This window comes from Melospiza melodia, chromosome 3, assembly GCF_035770615.1.
Source record: "Melospiza melodia melodia isolate bMelMel2 chromosome 3, bMelMel2.pri, whole genome shotgun sequence".
NCBI classification, from domain to species: Eukaryota; Metazoa; Chordata; class Aves; order Passeriformes; family Passerellidae; genus Melospiza; species Melospiza melodia.
The window spans coordinates 111818167-111841930 of NC_086196.1; the positions used below are offsets into that span (position 1 = coordinate 111818167).

The 23764-nt window shown below is 46.0% G+C and overlaps 2 protein-coding genes across 8 annotated transcripts in view; one reads left to right on the plus strand and one right to left on the minus strand.

The window, feature by feature from the left end:
* Positions 1 to 11381, plus strand: part of ACSS1 (acyl-CoA synthetase short chain family member 1) — a 41604-nt gene extending 30223 nt beyond the window's left edge. Inside the window, exons 14-17 of one of the 2 annotated variants that reach the window (XR_010027205.1) lie at positions 1270 to 3308; positions 8503 to 8717; positions 9597 to 9702; positions 9980 to 11381. Coding sequence is in view for 1 of the 2 variants with exons in the window: in XM_063152664.1 (XP_063008734.1) it covers positions 1270 to 1443 (174 nt within the window). In the remaining variant the exon portion in view is untranslated. Of the gene's footprint in view, positions 1 to 1269; positions 4450 to 8502; positions 8718 to 9596; positions 9703 to 9979 lie in introns of those variants that run through there. The other variant, XM_063152664.1, reaches the window with a different exon arrangement.
* Positions 11382 to 16375: 4994 nt separating this feature from the next.
* The window catches only part of RIN2 (Ras and Rab interactor 2), a 61644-nt gene continuing 54255 nt past the window's right edge, over positions 16376 to 23764 (minus strand). For all 6 annotated transcript variants that reach the window (XM_063152668.1, XM_063152665.1, XM_063152666.1 and 3 more), the window contains 3 exons: positions 22513 to 22644; positions 20244 to 20407; positions 16376 to 17354 (listed from right to left, as the gene is read on the minus strand). In XM_063152668.1, the coding sequence (XP_063008738.1) occupies positions 17037 to 17354; positions 20244 to 20407; positions 22513 to 22644 (614 nt within the window). In that variant the 3' untranslated portion in view covers positions 16376 to 17036. The remainder of the gene's footprint in view (positions 17355 to 20243; positions 20408 to 22512; positions 22645 to 23764) is intronic.

Below are 23764 nucleotides of genomic sequence, written 5' to 3' on the forward strand. Positions count from 1 at the left end.
TGTCTCTGCTCACTGTCTGAGAACTCTTCATCAGGCTCACATTGATGCTAAAGCTTTGAATTTGCTGCTAAGTCCTTCCAGGAGGCATAGCCAAGGCATTTAAGATTGTTCTGGATGTGAAGGAAGTTGTGTAGGCTGACAGAAACCAGGCAGAGAGAAACATCAGCAGACAGGAGATAGCCCTGGAGCAGGAGACCCTGCAGCTGATGTGCAGAATTGTGTTGCTTTATATTCCTGCTCTGTAAAGCTGAATATATATATATATATATATTTTTTTTTTCTGTCTGTTCTGGTAATGTGTTGAGATTTGTGTCACCATTTGTGCCTAAGTTTTCACGTGCAATTAGATTTTAATAGTTAACAGCATATTCAGGACCTGATTCCTAAAGGAGCTGTGCGTCCTGCAGTACTCAGTCTGGACATGGAAATGGGGAACAAAATCCACTTAAAAGAAGAATAAAATGTATGGCTAGTGACACTCCTTTCCTTGGACGCAATCTTGTGTGCTCCACGATTGTGAAAAACGCCAATCACTTGTTTTTAAAATTTTAAAAGTTTAATCGTAATAAAATGGTTATAAAAATAGTAATACAATTAGAGTAATAATAATTTGTACAAATTGAATTAGGACAATATGTGACAATAAATACAAAGAGTTATGGACATCTGGGTACCTTTTTCTGGGCAGCACAAGACAGAAAAAGGACCCACATTAACAGAGGATTAACCCTTAAAAGCAGCAGCCTGTTGTATATTCATACACCTCATCCATGATGCATAAATTCCATTCAAACACAGGATTCTGTCTGGTCAGTGTCAGCTTCTTCCTCTGAATCCTGACAGCGCCTTCAAGGCAGGAAGAAGTTCGTTTCTTCTGACAAGAGGGCAATAAATTCTTTTTCTCTGAAAGACTGAGGTGTCCTGTGGCTGCTATTTTGCTGCAAGTCCTTTCTTTTAGAAAAGTATCCTACATAGCATCGTTTCTATTTTAACAATTTTTATAACCTAAAACTATATTTAACACAGTACTTAAGAGAATTAATACAGCATTACTTTCTAACACAACACTTATAATAATCATTTTAATATCTGCAAAAAGCCAATAATAAAATACATGCATTTTTCACAATGATCCATTTCCCAGGATCCTCAAAGGAGCTGTGGCCATGAAATAGGATGTGCCAGGCTTAGGATAGTCCAGCCAGATTTCCTTGTGGTTTCCAGCAGGACCCCAGTTCCATTAAAGGTGCATCCTTCCCTCCTTTGCAGGTGGTGAAGCGCCTCCCTAAAACCCGATCTGGGAAGATCATGAGGAGGCTGCTGAGGAAAGTAGTGACTGAGCAATCAAGCAACATGGGAGATGTCACCACTCTTGATGATCCAAGTGTTGTCAAGGAGATACTGGATGCATACCAGAAGTACAAGGAGAAGAATTCCTCGTAACAGGCGGCTCTGGAATTTCTCTCCTTCGGAAATGCGGAAGGTCTCAAATAACCAGGAAAACAGCACAGCTCTCTCTTGGTGGTTTTTTAAAAAACTGTTTCCTTCTAGGGGAACAAGATTTTCCAATCCACAACATTTTTTGGGGTGGCACAGGGCTAGGAGCAGCTTGCAGTTTTCCACCATCAGTGAACTCCTTTTCCTTGTGCTCAGGGCTGTGTGGAGCAGCTGTTGGTGGTTTCCATGAGCTGTGCTGAAATTTAACACGAGCTAAAGCAAGATGCAGATGCTCTTTTTATTGTTCCTCTTTCTAATGTTACTGTACAGAGAAATGTTTTTTACACCATGCTTCTTGCTGTTTTAAAAGAAGCCCTGGAAAACACTTCTTCAACGTTTTCCCTTCAGCTTGGATATCTGAGTGTAAGCAGCTGTATTTCACTGCAACTCTGGTGCCTTTCCAGCAATTCTGGCTATTCCAGAAGGTGTTTCATGTGCATTATTTACTAGGGACATGAGAAGGCCATGGCCACTCTGATAATTCTTCCTTGACTTTACCCATTATTCTAATATCTCCTTTCCTCATATGGATTTGTTGCTGCCACCACGTGTCCTGGGACTTCCCAGAGATGGTGAGCCTGTGACCCTTCAGGTCCCACCTTGGTAACCCAGCACCAGCACTTGCAGCTGCAAAAAGGAGCCACAAATCCCCCCCAATGACTGGATTTCCTCCATATCCTCAGTGCACTGCTGCCATGCTGATTTACCAAAGAGTTAAGTGCCACAAACTGCACAGTCCTCTAAAACAAGTGCCTCTTGCCTTCTGGAAAGTGAAGCAGCATTCCAGACCAGCAACCTCAGAACAGCAGGGAAAAACAGCCTTTGTCATTCCTGTGCTTTCAAGATTGCAATTAATGTAGTCAGTGTTTTATCTCTGGACTCATTTTATCATGACCACATTCCAGTTGAAGTGCTCCTTACATTTGGGCTGTACAGAGGAATTTGCTAGTAGGGTTATTTATTCCTGAATTTAATTGGAGCAACACTGCTTTTTCCAGGGGAATTGTGTACCAGAAGGACAATTTGTGCACCCAGCTGGAGGCAGGGAAGGCAGGAGGGAAATGGGGAGGTGATCTGTAGGACTGGGAAAGGTGTGGGGAGTTTTTTGGCCAGCAAAGATTCTGGTACCACAAGGGGAAGCAGGTATGATATGTTCTCAAAGACAGGTGTGGTGCCTTAGATCTCAGAGTTCCACCAGCTGCATTTGCTTTTTTTAAAAAAATTATTTTAAATGTCTCTAGGGACTGAATAATACAGTAAAGAATACCATGCTTGGTTAAATATCCCATCCTTCTGACTGACATGCATTTACATAAGGTAAGTAGACACCCTGTGGACTTGCTGGGAAGTTGAAGATCAGAAGGTTTGAAGGTTTGACAGGATGTTAATATTTTAGGAGATAGACAGTAATTTATTGCCATTGCAATGGAAAAAAGAAAAGACCCAACCTGCTTCCTTAAGTAATTTTCAAGTGGGAAGCAGACAAGAGTTAATGTTTTTGACAGAAAAAGTGCTCTCACTTGTTTAAACAAGTTGTCTCCACACAGTCTGAAATAGCAATGTGGAGGAAGAAAAATTACTTTTGAACAAGATTATACACTTTTCCTTTAATCAAGAAAGCATTTCTTATATTATGGACATAGAATTTCCTTGTCTTGTTGACCTGAAATTTCCCTGTGTGTTGTCCCAGTGGTCACAGACCCATGGTTTAATCCATCTGAACTTTCACAAGCACTGTCTGTGTGAGGAGCAATGTGCTTTGGTGCCTTGGGACATTTGTCATCCAATTCCTCTGCTCAGGAAAATGAGAGGTGGGTGCACTCAGGGAAAATGAGAGATGGGTGCACTCCCTCCCCTGCATCCCTTTTGTCTCAGCTTGCAAGGGCTTAGGGACCATGGCTGCCAGGGAGGGTCCAGGCTGGTCAGGAAGCTGCAGAAGCACAAGGAATTCACAGCTGGCACAGCTGTGCTGCAGATGGAAAGCTGTGGCTGCCACATCCCTGAAAATGTTGAAGGCCAGCTTGGATGGGGCTGTGAGCAGCCTGGTCTAGTGGAATTTGTCCCTGCCCATGGCAGGGGGGTTTAAGTAGATGAAGGGGTTTAACTAGATGGTCCTTGAGGTCCTTTCCATACAAAGCTCATTTCCACAACTGAGCTGAGGTGCTTGGGGTGCTCAGAACACTTGGGGTGCTCCAAGAGAGCAGGAGGTGCTGCTGTGCTGCCCTCATGGTGTCCTGCAGGGGACACACACAGCTGGTGCTGGGCAGCCTCGGTCTCTGGGTGAAACTGCAGCTCCTGCAGTGTCCCAGCCCTGGCTCTTGGAGCTGACAGCTGTGCCCAGCCCATGCTGTGGCACCCCAAGTCTGCTAAAAACACAGCCAGGCAGGGCTTGGAAAGGGCACTTCTTATGGAAAGAAGGATGCTGTGCCTTACTGAGCAGGCTACTCATAGAAAGCTTTAAATTGAAATCAAAATTTTACATTTTCCTTCCAGAGTTTAAAGTTTCCATCCAGAGCAATCCCCATTTCTTCTTTCTACCCACTGTGTCTGCCAGCTGCAGCAGTTGCCTCTTCCCTGCAAGCTTGAGCTGAGTTTGCATTTCCATCAGCAGCAGCCCTGGTGTGTGGTGACAGTGCTTTCCACTTCATGGGCAGCAGCTTGTGCCTCAGGGAGGGATTGGCCCACAGAACTGGTGCTGGTTTCCTCAGTGCCTGAAATGCCAGGAAGGAGGAGGTTTCTGAAGTACCCCAGGCCTGCAAGGCTCTTAAGACAAGCTGATCTTCCCCAATCACGGTCAGATATCAGTGGGATCACGGGACAAACTTGGGGGCAATTGCTTCATTTAGAAAAGCAGAGTTGTTGAATTTTTCTAAACCTTTTTGTGTTCATGAGTGATGTACATTTTTTTGTCAGACTGCCTTTGTATCTTCATTAAAAGAGATCCAAAGTCAATTTTACCTGTTGCCATTTCTTGCAAAGGGCCAGTATGCTTTTTGTTTCCCCACTCACTTTGCCAAGACCTGGTCATGGTGCTTTTGCCCCCAGGTGGAGATACAGACCATGATTTTTCCAATTCTATAAAGGGAAAGCTCCATCTGTCTAGAAGTAAGTTTTGTACAGTCTAATGTTAAGCCTTTAATTGGATTTTGTTTACTTGTAATCATGCTTTAAACACATTTCTTGTCCTTTACCAAAACCAATGTCTTCATTGATCTCTGATTTCATATTTTCAGTAAAGGAAATAGGTGTGATGGGCTGACTTTCCATTGGAGGTGTCAGACCTGTCCTGTCAAGGGTCTGGGACTTTTCAGTTCTCTGAACTTTCAAAGGAAGGCAAAAGGAGTTTGAGATCAGAATGAATTGTGATCCAAATTGCTGTTTTGCTTTGCTCCTTTTCCCTAAGCAGTAGCTCAGAGGAAATGAGTTAATGTCAGAAAAGTGCCACTGCAAAAAAGAGCAAAGTTGAAGAACGTTTGGATGTCAATAAGCTGCATGTCTGCTATAAATCCTGAGATCCCGCTGCTTTACACGTTCTCCTGTGTGAAGCAAACAGAGAATAAGGAGTGGGAATATTTAATTACCATTAGTTGATATGGATAGTTCTGTTCCTTGCTTTGTGCACACCTTGCACAACAGAAGGAGTGAGAGCAGGGTGTGTGTGGGCAATGTGAGAGACAGCATTGTGTACAAAGTGTATTGCTGTTCCAGAGACAAGCAGGTGAGAAGGGATTTCTTCCCAGGTGCCTTGGATCATTTGTCAGCGACACAAAACACATCCTCTGCAGGGTGTCCTGTCCCTTAAGGAGTGAGAAAGACTGAGTTGCACCCTCTGCCTGCCCCCTGGATAAAACAATAGGTGCAATGAGGGGATGAACACCATCAGCCTTCCATCTCCAGCAGCTGCTTTTGGAAAGGTTCCAGTGCCACTTGTGGCCCTCTGGCAAGTCACAGAAGGACACAGAAAAGCAGGTGTCCGTCTCCTCACTTTGTCTCTCAATGCTACAGCTGCTCTGATCTATTTACTGATAATTTACTGGTAAAAGTGGAGACTGTTTTCTGGTCTAACACAATTATGTTCAAGGGCTGCCTCTGTGACCAATTAAGGCCACAGAAATTGATTTCAGCAACAGGTTTCTGTTTTTCAATTACTCAGGAACAGATGATCCTTTTCCACCTTGAAAACAGACAGTTCTGGACAGGGAATTGCCTTGTGGCTCACTCTAGAGGTGAAGCATGTTTGTCATGGCAGTGACCCCAGCCCTGTTTTGTCTGGGATAGAAGGATTTGGGGACATAACCACCTTTTGCAGTGGAAACTATCATGGCTGTGCAAAAATTACCAGCCTACAAACAGTGGCAATAAAATCTGCTGTTGCAGATCATTCTTACTCTTGCTTCTGTTTCTCTGTAGCTTTTGTGTATCTGCCTTGACTCCTCATGTCTGAGCTGACAGCTTACTTTGAATTTTCGGTATGATGAGGTTGGGAGAGTAGAACCCAGTGCTTTTTAGTGTTTGTCCTGTGCCTGGCATGCAGAAGACTCATATTTCTTTTTATACTGATTGAATTTTGGGGATGTGATTTTACTTTTCACTGCCTTGGTCTTCTGCATTCCCAGGAATGACAGCCTCACAGCATAGTTAGATGGGGTCATGGAATAGAGGCCCAAAGATTCTGGGGTGAGCTGGAAGGTGGATGTTCAGGAATGTGGATGTTCCTAAGGGATCAGTGCTGCAAACTTCATTTACAGCTGCTGGGCCTTTTGCCTGAACTCAAGCAGAGCACAGAGAAAAGGTCCCCCTGCCATGCCTCCCCTGCTGCCCAGGGATGAAAGGATGAAAGAAATGCTCCAATGATGATAATGACAACAACGAAACTATTTTTTACAGCAAATGAGCACCCAACACCCTCCAGCCCTCCCACACTGGCAGGCTGAGTGGTGCCATTTCCATAGCATGAGGTGCTGGTAGTTGATGCCCAGGAGTGCTGCTGGGCTCAGAGAGGCAGAGTGTGTACAAAAGCTGCATTCCAAGCCCTGATCATGAGATTCTGATCGCCCAGAGCCACTGGCAAGTGCAGCAGCTCTTCTTCATTCTGTGCAGGTGAGAGCCCAGCCTTGGAGCCTGTCCCTGGGGACAGGGAAATGCTCTGTGTATAGTTTTGAATTCTCAGGGACAGTCAAAATGAGAATTGTTTTGAGGCAGGTGTTGTAATGTTGGGTTTGGGTGTGTCTGCAGGAAAGAAAGCAGGAACAAACCCCTTGCAAAACAAAGGAGAACCTTGCATGGCAAATTTACACCTTACAGATACACTGATCATATCGGCCCACTGAACACTGATCATGCTTATGTTGAGTTTGGGTGTCTCTGCAATAAAGAAAGCAGGAAATAAACCCCTGGAACAATAAGATACAGCAAAAGAGGAACATTTGGATGGTGAATTTGTTTCCTACAGCTCTTGGCCAACTGAATTCTGGGGAGTGCAAAGCTGCTTTTACTTCCACTCCTGGTGCCATTGTTTGTGTCCCAGCACTTTGTTTGATGTGAAGAGAATGAAACAAAATCCCACACAACAAGCTGCAACCCAGAACTGAGTGGGAATAACAGAAACATAGGACTTGTAAAGTAGATTTGGAAAGGATCTACATCCCAGACAGAGTGAAAGCCTCAGGCCTGGCCTGGCTGGGCTTAGGGCTGGCTGCCCTTGGGAAGGGAATGGAAGGGGATGGAGCTGGGGTGGGGTTTTGCAGCCATGGAAAGGAGAGGAGCATGGTGAGCGTGTCACAAAGGGGCAGCCCCAGGCTGGGCTGGTGCAGGCTGTGCTGGACACGGCCCCAGTGGCAGCAGATGTGTCTGGCTCTGCCTCTGTGTGCCGAGCGCGGCGATTGGAGTCCCCCGGCCTTGTTCTGAGGCTGGGACCGAGCTCCCAGCGCTGCCAACCCCGAGAGCCAGCCCAGATCCACACCCTGGCACTTCTGCCTGGCAGGAGCACGGGTTCAAACATGAATTTCACCAGAGAAGGAAAGGCCATGGAAGGAAAAGGTGAACATAGAAAGGAGCGGAAATGCTGGAGCCAAATGGAAAAAATTCCCCCCAGACTTCAGGGAAAACTGGTTCATGTTGGTCAGTGGTGGCTCTGTGTCAGAGCAGGTGCCTGGCAGCTACATATGATCCTGCAAGGACACCTATGGCATTACAACACTGTCTCATTAGTTTTTGCTGCTTTCTCCTTTGTGACAGTGGCCAATGACTCCTTCTGTCAGCCAGGACAGGCACTGTGGCCACAGCTGACCCCAAACTGGACATGGTCATGAGATGCAAACCCCGTTGCTTTCTCTGCCTTCAATGCTGAGTCTCACTACAGATAAATTTCCTGTTCTTCCTCTGCTTGCTGATGGGGTCCAACATTGAGGATGGTATTAGGGTGCTATAGAAACACCAATAAGGCCTGCCTGGTGCCTGAGAGGTCTCTGTGGTTTTCAGAGCTAGCAGTCACAGCTGTGTGGGTATTTCCTGTAGATTCACACAAAGCCAGCCTCAAGAAGGAATCTTTTTTCCTCTCTTACCATTGGAGCCTTCCATCTTTCCCTTCAGACTTGCTAACTCAATACAGCTCAGAGGAATTAAACACAGCCTAGTTCCAGGAAAAATAAAACCAAAGAAATTGTCTCAAAAATTTAAAAAACCCTTCAGTGTCTCAGCCATTGGATGTGTTGATGAAAAGGTGGGAGTTCCCCTTACTCAATTCTTGCCTTGTGAGCGTGGCTGAGCCTCACACAGAGGTGAGGTTGGATCTGGGCCATTCTCTGTTGGGAGGAAGGGTCTTGTGCCAGCCCAGAGAGGCTGTGCCCATTGCCAGGGAACAGCTGAGCCCTGCAAGGAGCAGGAGATGTTTCCCTGTGCAGATGTTTAAAGGTTTCCAAGGAATCTGTCCCATGAAATACAGGGCTTCAGATGCTTAAGGTTTGCATTGCAGGCTCTGATCCATTTTGTGTCTCCACTTTGCAGGCCTGACTGGCTCCCCTCTTGCCAAGAGGTTTTTCCTGGCCAGTCCCTCCATGCTCCTTCCCTCCAAGCCATTGCCTCCCATCCGGAAGAGCTCCCTTTCAACCAAGCCAAGCAAGATATTGAGCAGAGAGCTGGAGATTGGCAAAAATGTCACCAGTTATTATGAGGACAGTAGGAAAACCCAGGAGCAGAGTTCAGAGAGAAAAGGACATAAGGTAAGGAGAGCAAGCTAAGTCCAGTGTGGTAAATTTTCAGTTTATGTGCAGTAGGAAGAGCTCTGAGACCTTTTCCTGTGCTGTGAGCCCAGGGACATCCTGCAGGATGGCTTTGTGGGGACTTCAGAGATGGAGATCAGCACTGGCTGTGAGGCACCTCAGGGGCAGGGAGAGAACAGGGATCTAAACCCACTCCATGCCATCCTAAAGGCCAGTGGAGGCTGTGGCACCCCAGAACACCTTGATGCCAATGCCAGCTGGGAATGCAGCCACACTTGCAGATTAGTGAGCACCATGAGTGAGCTGAGAAATGTGGGATGTGGTCTCTCCCTCACCAGTTCCTGTCACAGAGATCTTTTATGAAAAATCCTTTCTTTCAGATTTTTCCTCCTGAGAAGCTGAGAGGCCTCAGGAACAAAATGTAAACATTGATTATCTGCTGCTGTGGAATGCAACAGGGGCATCTGTGATTGGTCTCATAGAGTTGTTTATAATTAATGGCCAATCACAGCCCAGCTGGCCCAGGCTCTCTGTCTGAGCCACAAACCTTTGTTATCATTCCTTTCTATTCTTAGCTTAGCTAGCCTTCTGATGAAACCTTTTCTTCTATTCTTTTAGTATAGTTTTAATGTAATATATATCATAAAATAATAAATCAGCCTTCTGAAACATGGAGCCAGACCTCTGTCTCTTCCCTCATCCAAAAACCCCTGTGAACACTGTCACAAGTTCCCTTTCCATTCCCATCCTGAGCCAAGCTGCTGCATCAGTTTGACTTTTCCTGTCAGGTCCCAGTTAAGAGCATGGATAAACTTCCTGAGGCACCAAAGGGGGCGAGGCTGGATCCTTTATCTGAGCACTCTGTTCTGCTGTTTCCAGGTTCTCCTGACGCCCATATGTCCCAGTGTTGGGGTTGTGAAGAAGAGGTCACTGCTGCCACCTTTGATCCCCCCTATAGGCAAGGCAGGCAGTCCAGCCCTTGGCAGTGAGTACAAGGTGAAGGCTGAGCATGGCTCAGCCTCACACAGAGGTGAGGGGGAGCTGGGGTGGGAGGAAGGCTCTTGTGGCAGCCCAGAGAGGCTGTGCCCATTGCCAGGGATCATTTGTGCCCTGTGCGTGCCCCCTGCAAGGAGCAGGAGCATGTTTCCCTCCTATGCAGCTGTTTACAAGTTTCCAAGGAATCTGTCCCATGAAATAAGGAGCTTCAGATGCTTTAGGTTTGCATTGTGGCCTCTGTTATATTTTGTGTCTTCACTCTGCAGACCTGACTGAGCGTGGTGATCCCAAAAAATTTTTCCTGGACATTCCCTATGTGCCCTTACGGGCCAAGCTCTTGCCTCCCATCCAGAAGAGTTCTCTTTCTTCTGAGCCCAGTAAGATGTGCAAGAAGAAGAAGAAGAGTTCTCTTTCTTCTGAGCCCAGTAAGATGTGCAAGAAGAAGAAGAAGAAGACGAAGGAATGTAGGGAAAATCTCACAGTCTCTGATGACAGCTGTCGGAATAAGGAGCTGATTTCAGCAGGAAAAGGATGTAAGGTCAGGAAAGAAAGCAAAATCCTGTGTGGTAGATTTTCAGTTTATGTTCTGTAGGGAGCTCTGAGCCGTTTTCCTGTGCTGTGAGCCCAGGGGAGCAGCTGGGCCAAGGAAGAGCTCAGCTGGACACTGTGCTTCAGGCTGTCTTTGCAATGGGTGTGTAGGGCAGAATGGGTGTGTAGTGCAGTCCTCAGCAGGTAACAATAACAGGAGAGGTCTTTGAATGGTTTCTGGGCTCTGTGGTGGTTCCTCCTCTGTCTCATGCCTGAGAAAGCACCAACAAGGAGTCAGAGCACCTCAAGTTGTCCAACCTGGCCAAGTGTATCTCGGTCTATCCCTCACCATTTCTCTTTCTATTCCGTATCCTAGGCCAAGCTGCTTCATCAGTCTGACTCTTCTTTTCCTGCCCAAGCCCCAGCTAAGAGCATGGCTGAATTTCCTGAGGCATCAAATGGGGCGAGGCTGGATGCTTGAGCTGAGCAGAGTGCTGTGCTCTTTCCAGGTTTCCTTGATGCCTGTGTGTCCCAGTGCTGGGGTTATGAAGAAATGGTCGCTGGGACTGCCTGTAATCCCCCCTATCCCCAAGGCAAACCATCCAGCTCTTGGCAGGGAGGGGCAGGCTGAGCATGGCTCAGCCTCACACAGAGGTGAGGGGGAGCTGGGGTGGGAGGAAGGCTCTTGTGGCAGCCCAGAGAGGCTGTGCCCATTGCCAGGGATCATTTGTGCCCTGCGTGTGCCCCCTGCAAGGAGCAGGAGCATGTTTCCCTCCTGTGCAGCTGTTTACAAGTTTCCAAGGAATCTGTCCCATGAAATACGGAGCTTCAGATGCTTTAGGTTTGCATTGCAGGCTCTGATCCATTTTGTGTCTTCACTTTGCAGGCCTGACTGGCTACCCTTTTTCCAAGAAGTTTTCCCTGGACACCTCCTATGTTCCCTTACCCTTATCTTACCCCAAGTACTTGCCTCCCATCCCCAAGAGCTCTCTTTCCTCTGATCTCAGGAAGAAGCTGCCACCTGTCCAAAGAGTATTTAAAAAATAAGATTTATGTGTTAGGTTTCATAGTCAACAGATATTCTATATGTTCTGTATGTTCTGATATTTAGATGTAATTTGAATACGTGTGTTTTGATTGTATCTTTAGAGGTTGAGAACATATTTTTAATTGTATATATTTTATTTTGATGATTTTATAAACTTAAATAAATAAATTTAATTTAAATAAACCAAAAGGAGAATGTGAGAGCAGGACTTGCTAGCCTAAAGATTTTGGGAGTGCAGCTCACTCAATGTGCCAGTGTCTCACCACGTCCTTTCCTCACTGGGCTGCTCCTCATCCACTTTTGCCATGTTTTCTTTGTGTCATTTGTGCTGCTGTTTTTAGTTTATCATTACAATGGCGCCACACATTGACATGTTTGGGGTACAATGGATCCAAAAGATCCTGTCTAGTCAAAAGTTTTCTACCTAGATGAGTTCTGTGCTCAGCGAAGGCCTGAGCAAAGAAACCAAGAGGAGTGTGCCCAAGTGGCAAAGCTTTGCTCCTTTGCAAACTCACTCAGATCTGGCTCACCTGGGTAACCTGTTCCCAGTGCCTCACCAGCCTCACAGTAAAGAATTTCTTCCTGGAAAATTGCAAAGAGAGTAAAAATATTTCTGTAAATACATCAGTAACAAATGGAGGGCTAAGGTGAACCTCTGTCTTCTCCTGGACATGGGGGCAGACACAGAACAAAGGTTGAGGAAAAGACTGAAGAACTGAACGCACTCTTCTCTGGGTAAAACCTGTCAGAATGGCTGGGCCCAGGGAGTTGTGGAATTCAGTGGAATTAAATCCAGCTGGCACCTGGGCACAAGTGGTGTTCCCCAGGGCTCAGCTGTGATTCCCATCTTTGTCAATGATGTGCAGGGGAGGATCAAGGGCACCTCAGGCAGTTCACAGACATGCCAAGCTGTGTGCGAGTGTTGATCTGCTGCAGGGCAGGAAGTCTCTGCAGAGAGAGGTCCCTGGGTGAGCCCCAGGCAGGGCTCAGCCCCTGGGCATGGGCAGCACAAAGGTGTTTCTGAAGATCCCCAGGGGCTGAGGGGAGCTGTGTGCTGCCAGCTCCTCTGTCCATGGGCAGGCTGGGAAGGGCGGGTTGGGCATGGCCAAGGTTCAGTGACCACCCACAGGAAAAATCTCAGAATTTTCAGGAAGGAAAAAACCCTAAACCCTGACTCTAGATATGTAGGGGGATAGAATATAAGAAAATAAAGATAGTGTAGAAAGTAATCTCACTCCTAAGGAGTTGCAGCTGGGCCAATTATCAAAGATTAGGAACAGGCCTAACTTTACCAGGCCCCAGCTGTGACCAGTGAGAAGAAGAGGGCTTCTCTTCTTCTAAAAGAGTGGGGTGGCTGCTTAGTGAAGAAGAAAGTCAGTGCTTGGAGGAGCTGCCCACAAGAAGCACCAGGAAGGTTTGAAACTCTTGTGATGAGGAGACAGCAGTGTGGAACCCCTGCAATGAGATGACAGCACAGGTAAGGTTTGGCTTTGGCTTCCCTGGGGCAGCTCAGGGAATGACTCAGATGGGTTCAGCTCCAGAGCAAGCAGGGTTGATGCCAGCTTGCCTATTGCTGGGCCATGTCCTGGGCAGAGTAGGCAGAAAAGGTGTCCAAAAAAGTAACAATTGGTGTCCAAAGTAACAATAAAGTGTCCAAAAAAGTGACAATTGGCTCAGCTGCCCCCATCAGCACTGCGAGCTTTGGCTGTGCTGCTCTCCCTGCCCCACTCCTGCTGTGTGGGCTCCTTGCTGCTCCTTCCCTCAGGCCCTGGGGAGGGAGGGACAGCTGAGGTTGCTGGGTGGCTCACATGTCCTTGCTGCTGTTTTGGTTTTCTTTAAATTTTTTTTCATTTATTTACTTTACTTTTAAAATTTATTTACGTTTCTTTAAGGGTTTTTCCGGTTTTTTACTAATTTCACGTATCTCACACCAAATGCGCAGAGATACGCCGATTGCGCACGGCTACGGCGACTGCGCATACTCACACCGACTGAGCAGGGCTACGCCGATTGCGCAGAGCTACGCCGATTGCGCATGCTCACACCAACTGGGTGTGGCGTAAAAGTGACTTTTTTCCTCTCCCCTTTCCAGTTTCCACCCCCTGCAGAGGCAGAAAAACTGCCTTGCAATCAAGCACAAAACCTGCCTGGCAAGCCCAGGACGCCAGGAGTCAGCAGCCATTTCTGCCGGATTTCCCCTTTGGTACTGGCAGAAGTCACTCCCGGCCGAGCCGCCATCTTTGTTGTGGTGCCTTAAGCATCCCGCACTCCTCACACAGGCGTTTGTCCAGTTCGGGTCGTTTGTCTCAACCCGGCCTCGACACCGATGCCGGGCTCTCAGCGCGATTTTCCGCCGCCTTTCCCAACGGGACAAAATGTTTGGCGGGGTCAGCGCCACCGGAGCCCCGCAAGCCGCGGCAGGGAGCGGCGGCGACGCTTTTGCCGGGGGTCTTGCCGGGACCGCCATCTTGAGTGTGGCTGGAGCCCGACCCGGCTCATGCAGGGTCCTGGTACGCGGGCGCTTCGCCATCTTTAAATGGCAGCTCTGTCCCCTCCGCGGGCCCCGCCGCTGTCACTGTTCCCGGCCACCGCCTCGCAGGGCGGCCGCTCAAGCCCGGCCGCGCCCCTTTGTACTCCTGACTCCGCCTCACCGCTCCCCTCTGCCCGCAGTGCCGCGCTCTGCCCACAAGGCGGCAGCACCGCCCCCGGGCCGCGCCGGGCGCCCTTGCGGCAGGCAGGGAACGGAGGCCGAAGTTTCCTTTTCGATTCCCTTCAGCCCCCGCAGCTGTTCCTGCGGATTAAGGGTGTGAAAAATGCATGTATTTTATGATTGGCTTTTCGCAAATATTAAAATGAATATTATATGTGTTGTGTTAGAAAGTAATGCTGTATTAACTCTCTTGAGTACTCTGTTAAATAGAGTTTTAGGTTATAAAAAATGTTAAAATAGAAACTATGCTAAGTAGGATAGTTTTTTAAAGAAAGGACTCACATTGAGATAGCAGCCATAGGACACCTAAATCTTTCAGAGAAAAAGAATTTATTGCTCCATTATCAGAAGAAATGAACTTCTTCCCGCCTCGAAGGCGCTGTTAGGATTCAGAGGAAGAAGTTGACACTGACCAGAATCCTGTGTTTGAATGGAATTTATGCATCATGTATGAGGTGTATGAATATACAATAGGCTGTTGCTTTTAAGGGTTAATCCTCTGTTAATCCTCTGTGGGTCCTATTTCGGGCTCGTGCTGCCCAGAAAAGGTACCCGGACATCTGTAACTTTGTCTCTATTGTCTTATATTGTCCTAATTCAAATTGTCCAAGTTATTATTATAACATTTATACTCTAATTGTATTACTATTTTTATAACATTTTATTACTATAAGACTTTTAAAATTTTAAAAACAAATGATTGGTGTTTTTCACAGGGCACTTGATTGGTTCGTTCCTAGGTAAAAACATTATAACATTGGTTTCAAAATTACTACCTGTCTCTAGTCAGTTCTCCTACATTCCTGTATACAATAGAATGGATAGATTCTTTCCAAACCATTCTTTCCAAATGGTTTTAGAGATAAATTCCAATTCTTTGCCAATGCCTATAAGAACAAAAAACTTGACAGGTTTTGGTATTCTACACCCAGCCCTCCCTGTGAATTTTCTGGCCAGTATGATCCCCCTCATTCCCCATTCACCTGCTCCTCCATCACAGCCTGGTGTGACGGTGTTCACAGGGGTCTGAGGATGAGGGAAGAGATGAGGATCTGACTCCATGTTTCAGAAGGCTGATTTATTACTTTATCATATATATTACATTAAAACTATATTAAAAGAATAGAAGAAAGGATTTCATCAGAAGGCTAACTAAGAATAGAAAAGGAATAATAACAAAGGCTTGTGTCTCGGACAGAGTCTGAGCCAGCTGACTGTGATTGGCCATTAATTAGAAACAACCACATGAGACCAATCACAGATGCACCCGTTGCATTCCACAGCAGCAGATAACCATTGTTTACATTTTGTTCCTGAGGCCTCTCAGCTTCTCAGGAGAAAAAAATCCTAAGGAAAGGATTTTTCAGAAAATATCACGGCTGCAGCCTGGCTGTCCCTCCTAGGGACATTGGGGTGCCCCAAATGACATCAGAGCCCCCCAGTCTCCACCTCCTCCCCCTCAACCTTCCTTCCTCACCCCCAAAGAAGACACAGAATGAGTCAAACTGCCCTGAACAGCAGTGTGGTGCTTTATTCAAGGTCTTTCCATGAGTACATCTCCCCCAAAGGGATTCTGCTGCAACAAGAATGGGGGGAATCCCCAGAAGTTCCTCCCAGCCCTGCAGTCACAGGAGAGGCAGAAAGAGGGAGGGGAAGCAGAGACAACACAGGAAGAAAAGTAAGAATGAGGTGCAGAATGAAATTGAAAAAAACAACCAAAATAACAACAACAAAACCTGGGATGAGCAGCATAACAGAAAGGGATTAAAAAAGAACAGGGACAGGGAACAGAATACGAGGATCCAGTAGAGAAATAATGGCACATGGGAGCACCACAGAGCCACCAAGAATAAAAAAGGAATACAAGTAAGGCATAAAAAAAAAACCAAAAAACAAAAACAAAAACAAAAGAAAAAAACCCAAAAAACCAAAAAAACAAACCAACCAAAAAAAAAAAAAAACCCAAAGAAACAAAACCCAAATCAAGAACACCCCCCCAAAAAACCCTCAAAATAAAAAAACAACTATCCAAAGAACACCAGACTGGGATGGGCAGCATTACAGCGAGGGATTAAAAAAGAACAGGGACAGGGAATGGCTCACAAGTATCCAGTGGAAAGAATGGCATGGAAAGCACCACACAGAATAAAAGAGGAACACGAGTGAGGCATGGAGAAGGACAGAGGGTCAAACACACAGTGTGCTCAGAATGAATGTGATGAGAGGTTCAGACATGTTTTGCACAGCACAATGAATAAAATGGTCTGATTTTCAGAAGACAACTGAGAACAGACAGCAAAACTGCCTCAAGGGTACAGAGGTTTCCTAAGAATTCTCCTGGAACAGGTGAAGAAGAGAAACCACACAGACTATCAATGCAAGACTCTAAAACCAGCAAGAGATTTATTCTTGTGTATTAAATGTTAAAAATCACATGCATAATTATAGAATATTTTAGTTAAAAAAATATTTCAAAAACCAACCCTGACAGTTTACCTGCAACTGCTATAAAATATCTATTTTATATATATATATATATATAAACATGAAAATTTTCTGTAATCAAAAAAATTAGACAAGGATGCAACCATCCAGGTAATGCTGAGTGAACTGATGCCCTGCATCGGACAGTCTTGTCAAACTCCTGCTGGCAGAACTGAGCTCACCCCAGCCCACGGACGCACTCGGATTCAAATGCAAGTGACAGCTGGGGAAACAAGGAGTGGAAGAAAATCATATTTTGCACACTACAGCCAAGACCTGTGAAAGGCCACAGTAGAATATGCTGCAAAAGAGCCCATGGTACAGGAAATGCAGGCTCATGGGCTGTCTCCTCAAGACATGCTGGTGGAATATTCTGCATAGCTGGCCACGTGCACAGTGCCCCTGGGTCCTGTAAGCGACATCACAACTGTCAGCACGTGTTTCACCAGGCACTTTAGGTTTAAGGCATGTTTTAGCTCCTAAGGAAGGCAGCCAACAAAGATGTTTGTAACAATTACCAAGGAACAGATATAAAAATGGCAGGTTGCTGGTTCTAAGCAGCCGAGTCGTGGCTGTTCTGAAGAATGGCCCCATATGGGTCGCTGTTAAGGCGCTTGTAGACAAAGTGAAAAACCTGGGGCAGAGGACGGCTGTGCAACTCTGCCTTGATTTTCTGAGGGTAGGTATCTTCTGTCAGTTGTTGCCAGGTGTCATCAATAAAAAGAAACAGCCTGTATTCTTCTGGATTTGCCACTTTAAACTTCTCAGCACAAAGCTGACAGACATCTTCGGTAGTGATGTAAGGCCTTACTAGCAAAGTCTTTCCTGTACAGCCGCTGGTAACCTCCTGGAATGCAACACGAAGGTAGTTCTGTGAACAAGAAAGCAGACATCAAGAAGTCAAAAAAGTCCTTGGCCTCTGAAAAATGAAAAGTCAGCAACAAAAAGCAAGCCTCTCCCTGCTCCAGCTATGAAACACACTCTGGTGATTCCTTATGGCCATCCCGTGAGCTGCAGCCTGGTGTCCAAGCCTGGCCTAACCCTGCTTCACAGAACAGCTTTACAGGGATTCAGAAAGAAAATTTACTCTGCACCATTCAAGTAAATGCACCTGATCTTGAGGCAAAAGCTGGATGTCCTCCTGTACAAACTGACACATGCCCACAGATACATTCTAAATAGGCCCCACAGGGAAATGCAGTTTCATCTGCTTCCTGTTTGTTTGCGTCTTGGGGTGATTTTATGGTAATACTGTATTCCCCCATGGTCTGCTTTATGCCCAGAAATGAGTCCTGGAGCTTCAGGCTGGGGCCAGGGGAGGGCTGTGAGCTGGGGGAGCTCTGGCACGGGTGTTCAGGCACTCGCTCCCCATGTGCTTGGCTTTGTGGTGTGGAGGGAGTCACATTTCTGCTTTGGGCTACCTTGGTTTTATTAGCTGAGGCAAGAGGTTTTCCTGGGACTGCAACAGCAATCCTCCAGTGACTTCTGTGGCTTCCTCTGGAACTGCTTGGCTCAGCTTTGGTCCGATAACCAGACCACTGGTGAGAGCTGGATGCTGCATCCCCACTCTGGACCTTGGGGAAGGCCAGGCCAGCTAAAGAAGGAGCTCTAAATCCACCCCCAGCGAGGAGCTTCAATACCTGACAGTTACTAATTTTCTCCCTGCCTGCCCTGTGGGAACTTTGTTTGTGAAATAAATGGGTTTTGTCATTTTCATCCAAGAAATTCCTTTCCTATTGACGGCAAGGGAGTGCTGAAACCCATTTTCTTTAGAGAAAATGTTAATTCCAGAGTGTTTTCTCCTATAATTATCTCTAAACCAGAGACAGTTTTAAAAGAAAAAAAAAAAAAATTAGCTGGAATTAAAGACTAAAATGCAGTAAGATTGAAGGAGGTGGAAAAAATTAAAGGGAGAAAGAGTTGTTTATTGACTGGGCTGGCGCCCATGGTTTGTATGCTGAATAAATTAAGTGTGCAAAATCCCATTGGTAGAGGTTTACCTCTCACAGAAATAAGCTGTTGAAAGGTAAAACTGAAAAGAATCTTCCAATGACTTAAGTTCCAAAGAGCACTCTTGTCTAATCAAGTATTTCTTGATGCCACAAAGACTGGACACTAAAGCTCTGCAATAGATTTTAAAAACTGGGACTGAACCTGACTGAACAGAACTATGTCATTTTTTTTACCTGAAGAACTTGTAGAAAAAACCCAGCCCTAAATATGGCAAAACACACCAGATTTAATTTTTAATTAAGCTACCACACATGCTTTGAAAAGCACAAGTTTTTAGATGGACAGGATTGCTGGAAAGAAAAGGAAAGGCTGAAGTTTTTTTTAGAGATGCCCAGAAAGCTGTATTTCATCATCATCAAAGCACTGGGATTTTTGCTTTTCTTTCCATTTAGGGAAGGTGGAAAAACAGCCTCCAGAGCCCAAGAGCCAGCAAGGCTGTGAGACTGCAGCACAGAAATGCCATGACCACACCCTGATTCCCCAGGAGGAAGATGACTGGAGCTGCAGATATGTTCCATGCTGGTTGTTGGCCAGGTGCTCCATTTCAGGACTGCAAGACTCAGAGAGAGAAGAGAGAAAATTGCCATTCTGAGCAGACAGCAAAACACTTGCATTTGTGCCAAGCACACCCTGAGGGTGGTGGGATCCAGGCTCTTCTAATTCCAGGCTCTCTTTTGAAAGAGACAACAGCAGGAGAAGCACTGGACACACTAAGAGCCAGCTCCTCCCTGCCCACTGCATCCTCCTGCATCCAAGTGAACACTGAGCCTGCACCAAGTTCATCTGCAGAGAAAGAGAAGATGGAACTTCCTACAAAATCCTGCAGAAAGAATCTTCTGTCATTTCCTCACCAAGCAGAAATAAAGGTGCTGGATGTTCCTATGGAAAGTGCAGAGTTTTGGCAGAAAGAACAAAGACTCCAGCTGCTGGAATCTGACACCTAAGTACAGGTGAGGAGAACAGAACGTGGATCCCAGGGAGATGGACAGGCTCTGGGCACTGGAATTGCTTGTAATGGCTTCTCCTCTTCCTAACTGCAGACAGCTGAACTCCCAGGAGCAAATCCTCTCTTCCCAATTCCAACTCCCTCCCCTCCTTCAGCTCACAAACTGCTGCACCTTAACAGTCAGTCCAAAGCAGATGGAAGAGATGCAGGCCTGGGCTCAGAGGATGGAGTGATAACCACTGCTTTGTTATTCTCCAGGTGAAGGTACTGCCCTGCTCTGGAAGAGCAGTACAAAATACAGGGGACAAAAAAAAAAAAAAAAGACAAAAAAGAAAAAATGTGAGGACATCCATAGCACAGAACTCTACTGCCTGCTTAAACTTCAAAACTCCTGGGGAACATTTCTACCACCTCTCCTCTCTGCTACCTGCTTTAGCCACCACTGGCTGCTGGGCAGCTGGGCTGATTTATACCCCTGGAAATCTGGATTTGATCTTCTGAACAATAAAGTGTGCAAAAAAGCTGAATCTAAGATACAATGCAGTTTGTCCTTGCTTCACATGACTTAAAAAGGAAGGTAAGAAAGCTCTATTATTTAGTGTTTTCTTCAGACCATCATAATGAAACAATTTGATAAAAAGTGAGTGCCAAGACTTCAAAGAGGCAAATTTGCCATCTGTAATCTCAGCACTGTTTCACTCCACTTGTGGCACCAAGGAAATTTGCTACAAATGATACCTCTCAAATGGGTATTTCCAGCAACACAATCATCCCATTTTCTATTTCAGCCCGAAGCTCTACCTGAAAATCATCAACTGAAGGTATTGTCCTGTTTGTTGTCCTCCTCTTGTGCCACTGCCGGAGCGTGTCCCTGGCCTCTGAGCTGAGCAGCTGGGCAGCTTGTTCCTCCTGGAAGTTCTTGATCAGTGAAAGTGCTCCATAAGCACTGGTCAAGTAATAGCCCCCTGTGAAGGACAGCAAGGGAAGAACTTCTCAGAGTGGTCACAGTCACAAGTGCAGGCAGTTTTCTTTGAGATATATATATATTTCTTTGAGGTATATATTCATACACACAGAGAGGCACCCACCCACACACGTAGATATGAAAGTTGCCACTATGTTTACACACAAAAGGAAAACCCTCCCTGGCCTGCACAGCGCGGGAGGGTGTGTTCTCAGCTGCTCAGAGACATGCAGGGGTTGCATGTGCTCCATATTGCACAGTGGAACCTTGGGTCCACTCCTGCTGAAAAACCATTTCCTTACATGACTGATAAGATAATAAAATCTTTTAAAACTCTTCTCAGTTGCCCCATCTCTGTAAAAGCCAGGAAAACCAACAACTCTTGTAACTCCTTTACGCCTGAATATTTACTCCTCCAACCTTGGAACACCAGCTTTATTCTAAACAATTTTCTAACAGTGTTTTGGTTTCTTCCCAGGCTTCAGAGGGGGATGAAATAAACATGGCTGTTGAAACAAAGTAAAAAACAATCTAACCCTGTTCATCAACTTCAAAGCAACCACTCTGAGTGGCAATAAAGCAACAACTGAGTGTGAGACTTGTACTCTGGAATCATCCCAAAGAGTTGCCTTTATTTTTAAAACAACAACTTCCTAGCATTCCCCAGAATGTCCAGCTAATTCAGGAGATGGTGTGTACAGTCCTGCACACTCCCCATTTATTACATGAGTAGAGAACAAATTAAAGCCACAACGGAGTTGCCAATGCACAAAAGAAGCTGTGGATCACAAAGTAAAAGAGTCTCAACAGGAGGCAACAGTCTGCAGCAACCAGGAGAAACAAAAGACAAGCTGTCTTTTCTTTCTAAAGTCAACTATTTGGGTGGGAGTGCTCAGTCTATTCAGAGGCATTCAGAGATGCATTGGATGCCCACAGTAGTATTTTCTGTATTACTGACAGCATTCCCTCTCAGCCTTTAGCTTTGCAACAAGATGAACACATAAAATTCATGCAAGACCCATTAGACAAACTGGACAATACAGTAGAAATGCCCAACCCCAAAGCCCTACACAATTTTCTCTGCACAGCAGAGCTGAGCTAGTGCCAATGACAGGCCCAACCAACAGAGATACTTCCTTTGCTGCATTCAAAACAAGACTTAATATTCCAATAAACCTTTCTGCTTTTCAAGCATGATAATGATCTCCAGCTTCACATCTCAAGTATTTTCCATGCTAAGACTCCTAACAATCCACTCAAGGATGCTCTGTGCACCAAGCAAGAAACAGACTAGTGCCAAATTGAAGGAATTATGGCATGAATTCTCCCAGGCATAACAGCATGCAAGAGGGTACATGAAAAGCAATTTCAGACAGCCAGGATACAGCAGGAACAGAAAACACACATATATACCCAAACACGCAGTTAAGATTGGCTGCAAGAGCCTTCAAACCTCCTCATAAACCTTTTAGATTCTGGGGCCTACCAGGGTCTTGCAGAAAACTTCTTTATTAAAAATACTGCCATGGAGAGAGGAAATCTGCCATGGAGCAGAGGCAGATTTCCTTGCCTCCAGCAGACTTTAGCCCTCATTCAAGAAATGCCTCAGGAAACATACTGCTAGAGCTCATAAAAATACTTTGTGAGAAGCAAATGCTGGGAAGAAGCAAAGTTCATTAAAAAGGGGCAATATCCTCAAAAGCACTTCTGCAAAGGTGCAAGGAAGTCCCCCAGAGGTCATCACAAAGCACATAATCCAAGTCTTATTATGTGCCTCACAATTTGCTGAGTGCTGCTGCCCCATAAATCCCCTCAGGAAATTTTCAGGCACAAAAGGCTCAGGCCTTTGGGCACCTGCACACGTGTTTGCCTGCTGAGTCAAAACTGATTGGAAACAATGTATTTGCTCACAAAGCATCACACAGCAGCAGATTTTCCAGCCACTGGGGCTTGTGCTCTGCAAGCTGCCCAGCAGAGGAAATGATGACATTCTCTGGTTACACTATCAACATCACTATCATTAGGCCTCCCTTTAATAGGATTCCTACTCAAACAGAACACTCCCTCACTAGTCCTTAGGCAGTTCTAGTAAAAATAAATAATTACCTTCTCCATGCAGCAAGGATGGATCCAACAGCTCCATCATGTACTCGATTTCGGTATCCAGCTCCAGCATATCACACTGGGCTAGCACATATGTCAACACAGGCAAGAAGTCATCAGCTCCATACAGCCTCCCTGGGTGGAAGGGAACACAGGCAGTGAGAGACAAACCACATTTTTTTACCAGTTCCCATGTCTGAAAGGAAAACACTCTTTTGTGCCTTCTCTACCCAGCATACCTGTATTACTCCAGAACCTCCTAAAGTCACCAATGTGCAGCAAAGAGAACATCACCTGGCACTCACTGAACAGGAGACAAGCTCAATCCTGTCCTTCAAACAAGCACAAAGCTCATGATGCACACCTTGAGGCATGCAAGGGAGATTTAGAGACTGGGCTCACCCTGGCAGCAGCTCAGCTGGTGAAGTGCTGAACAGGCTGCCATGCCAGTCTGGCCTGACCTTCACCTGCCCTACTACCATTGCCTAAGAGGTGATGAATAGGCATTTTCTTTATACATCCAGGGATTGCATCCACTTTCTGGAAGCATCCAGACACAAACACCAGTCTTTGAGTATGAATCCTACAGCAGAGAAGCCTGAATATAAAAGCCTATAGATTTCACAAGAAAACTCAACTTGTTTCCTTGACAGACCATTGTAAAAAACACCAGAGAGGTGTTCTACAAACACCAGGTGCTGCACCTGAAGGGAGCCTACAGGAAAGATGGGGAGGGACTGAAGGGCCTGGAATGACAATAATCCACAGACTGTGCTGTACCTAAGCCTGTCTGTGCTCCTGGCACTTTCCCTGCATTCTGACTTTCTGTTCAGAAATCCCAGTGTGGCCAAATCTCTGGGTCAGGCAGAATGGTGCTCACTGCAGGATGGATGTGAGGGTCACTCAGAACTGCCCAGAGCAGGAGCCAGCTCACAGCTCTGGTGAAACTCAAGTGACACCAGCTGAGGCACATGCTCCAGCTACCACACTTACCTGGCTGGAAGGACAGACACCCAAACAGCTGCTGGCTCAATGCCATGTTTAACAAACTTCACATGACAAAATAAGACAGCCCAATGAGCACTTGCCACACCTCAGCCCAAGTCTCCCAGTGCAGCACTTGACCAGCAGCAGCCTCTCAGTATTTTCCTTGTGCATGTTGGAAATACTTTACTCAATGCAATCACATCACAGTATGGAGAGATGAGTTCACAGAACTTCAGGCCAAGATCCCTATATCCAATTTTAAAATGCA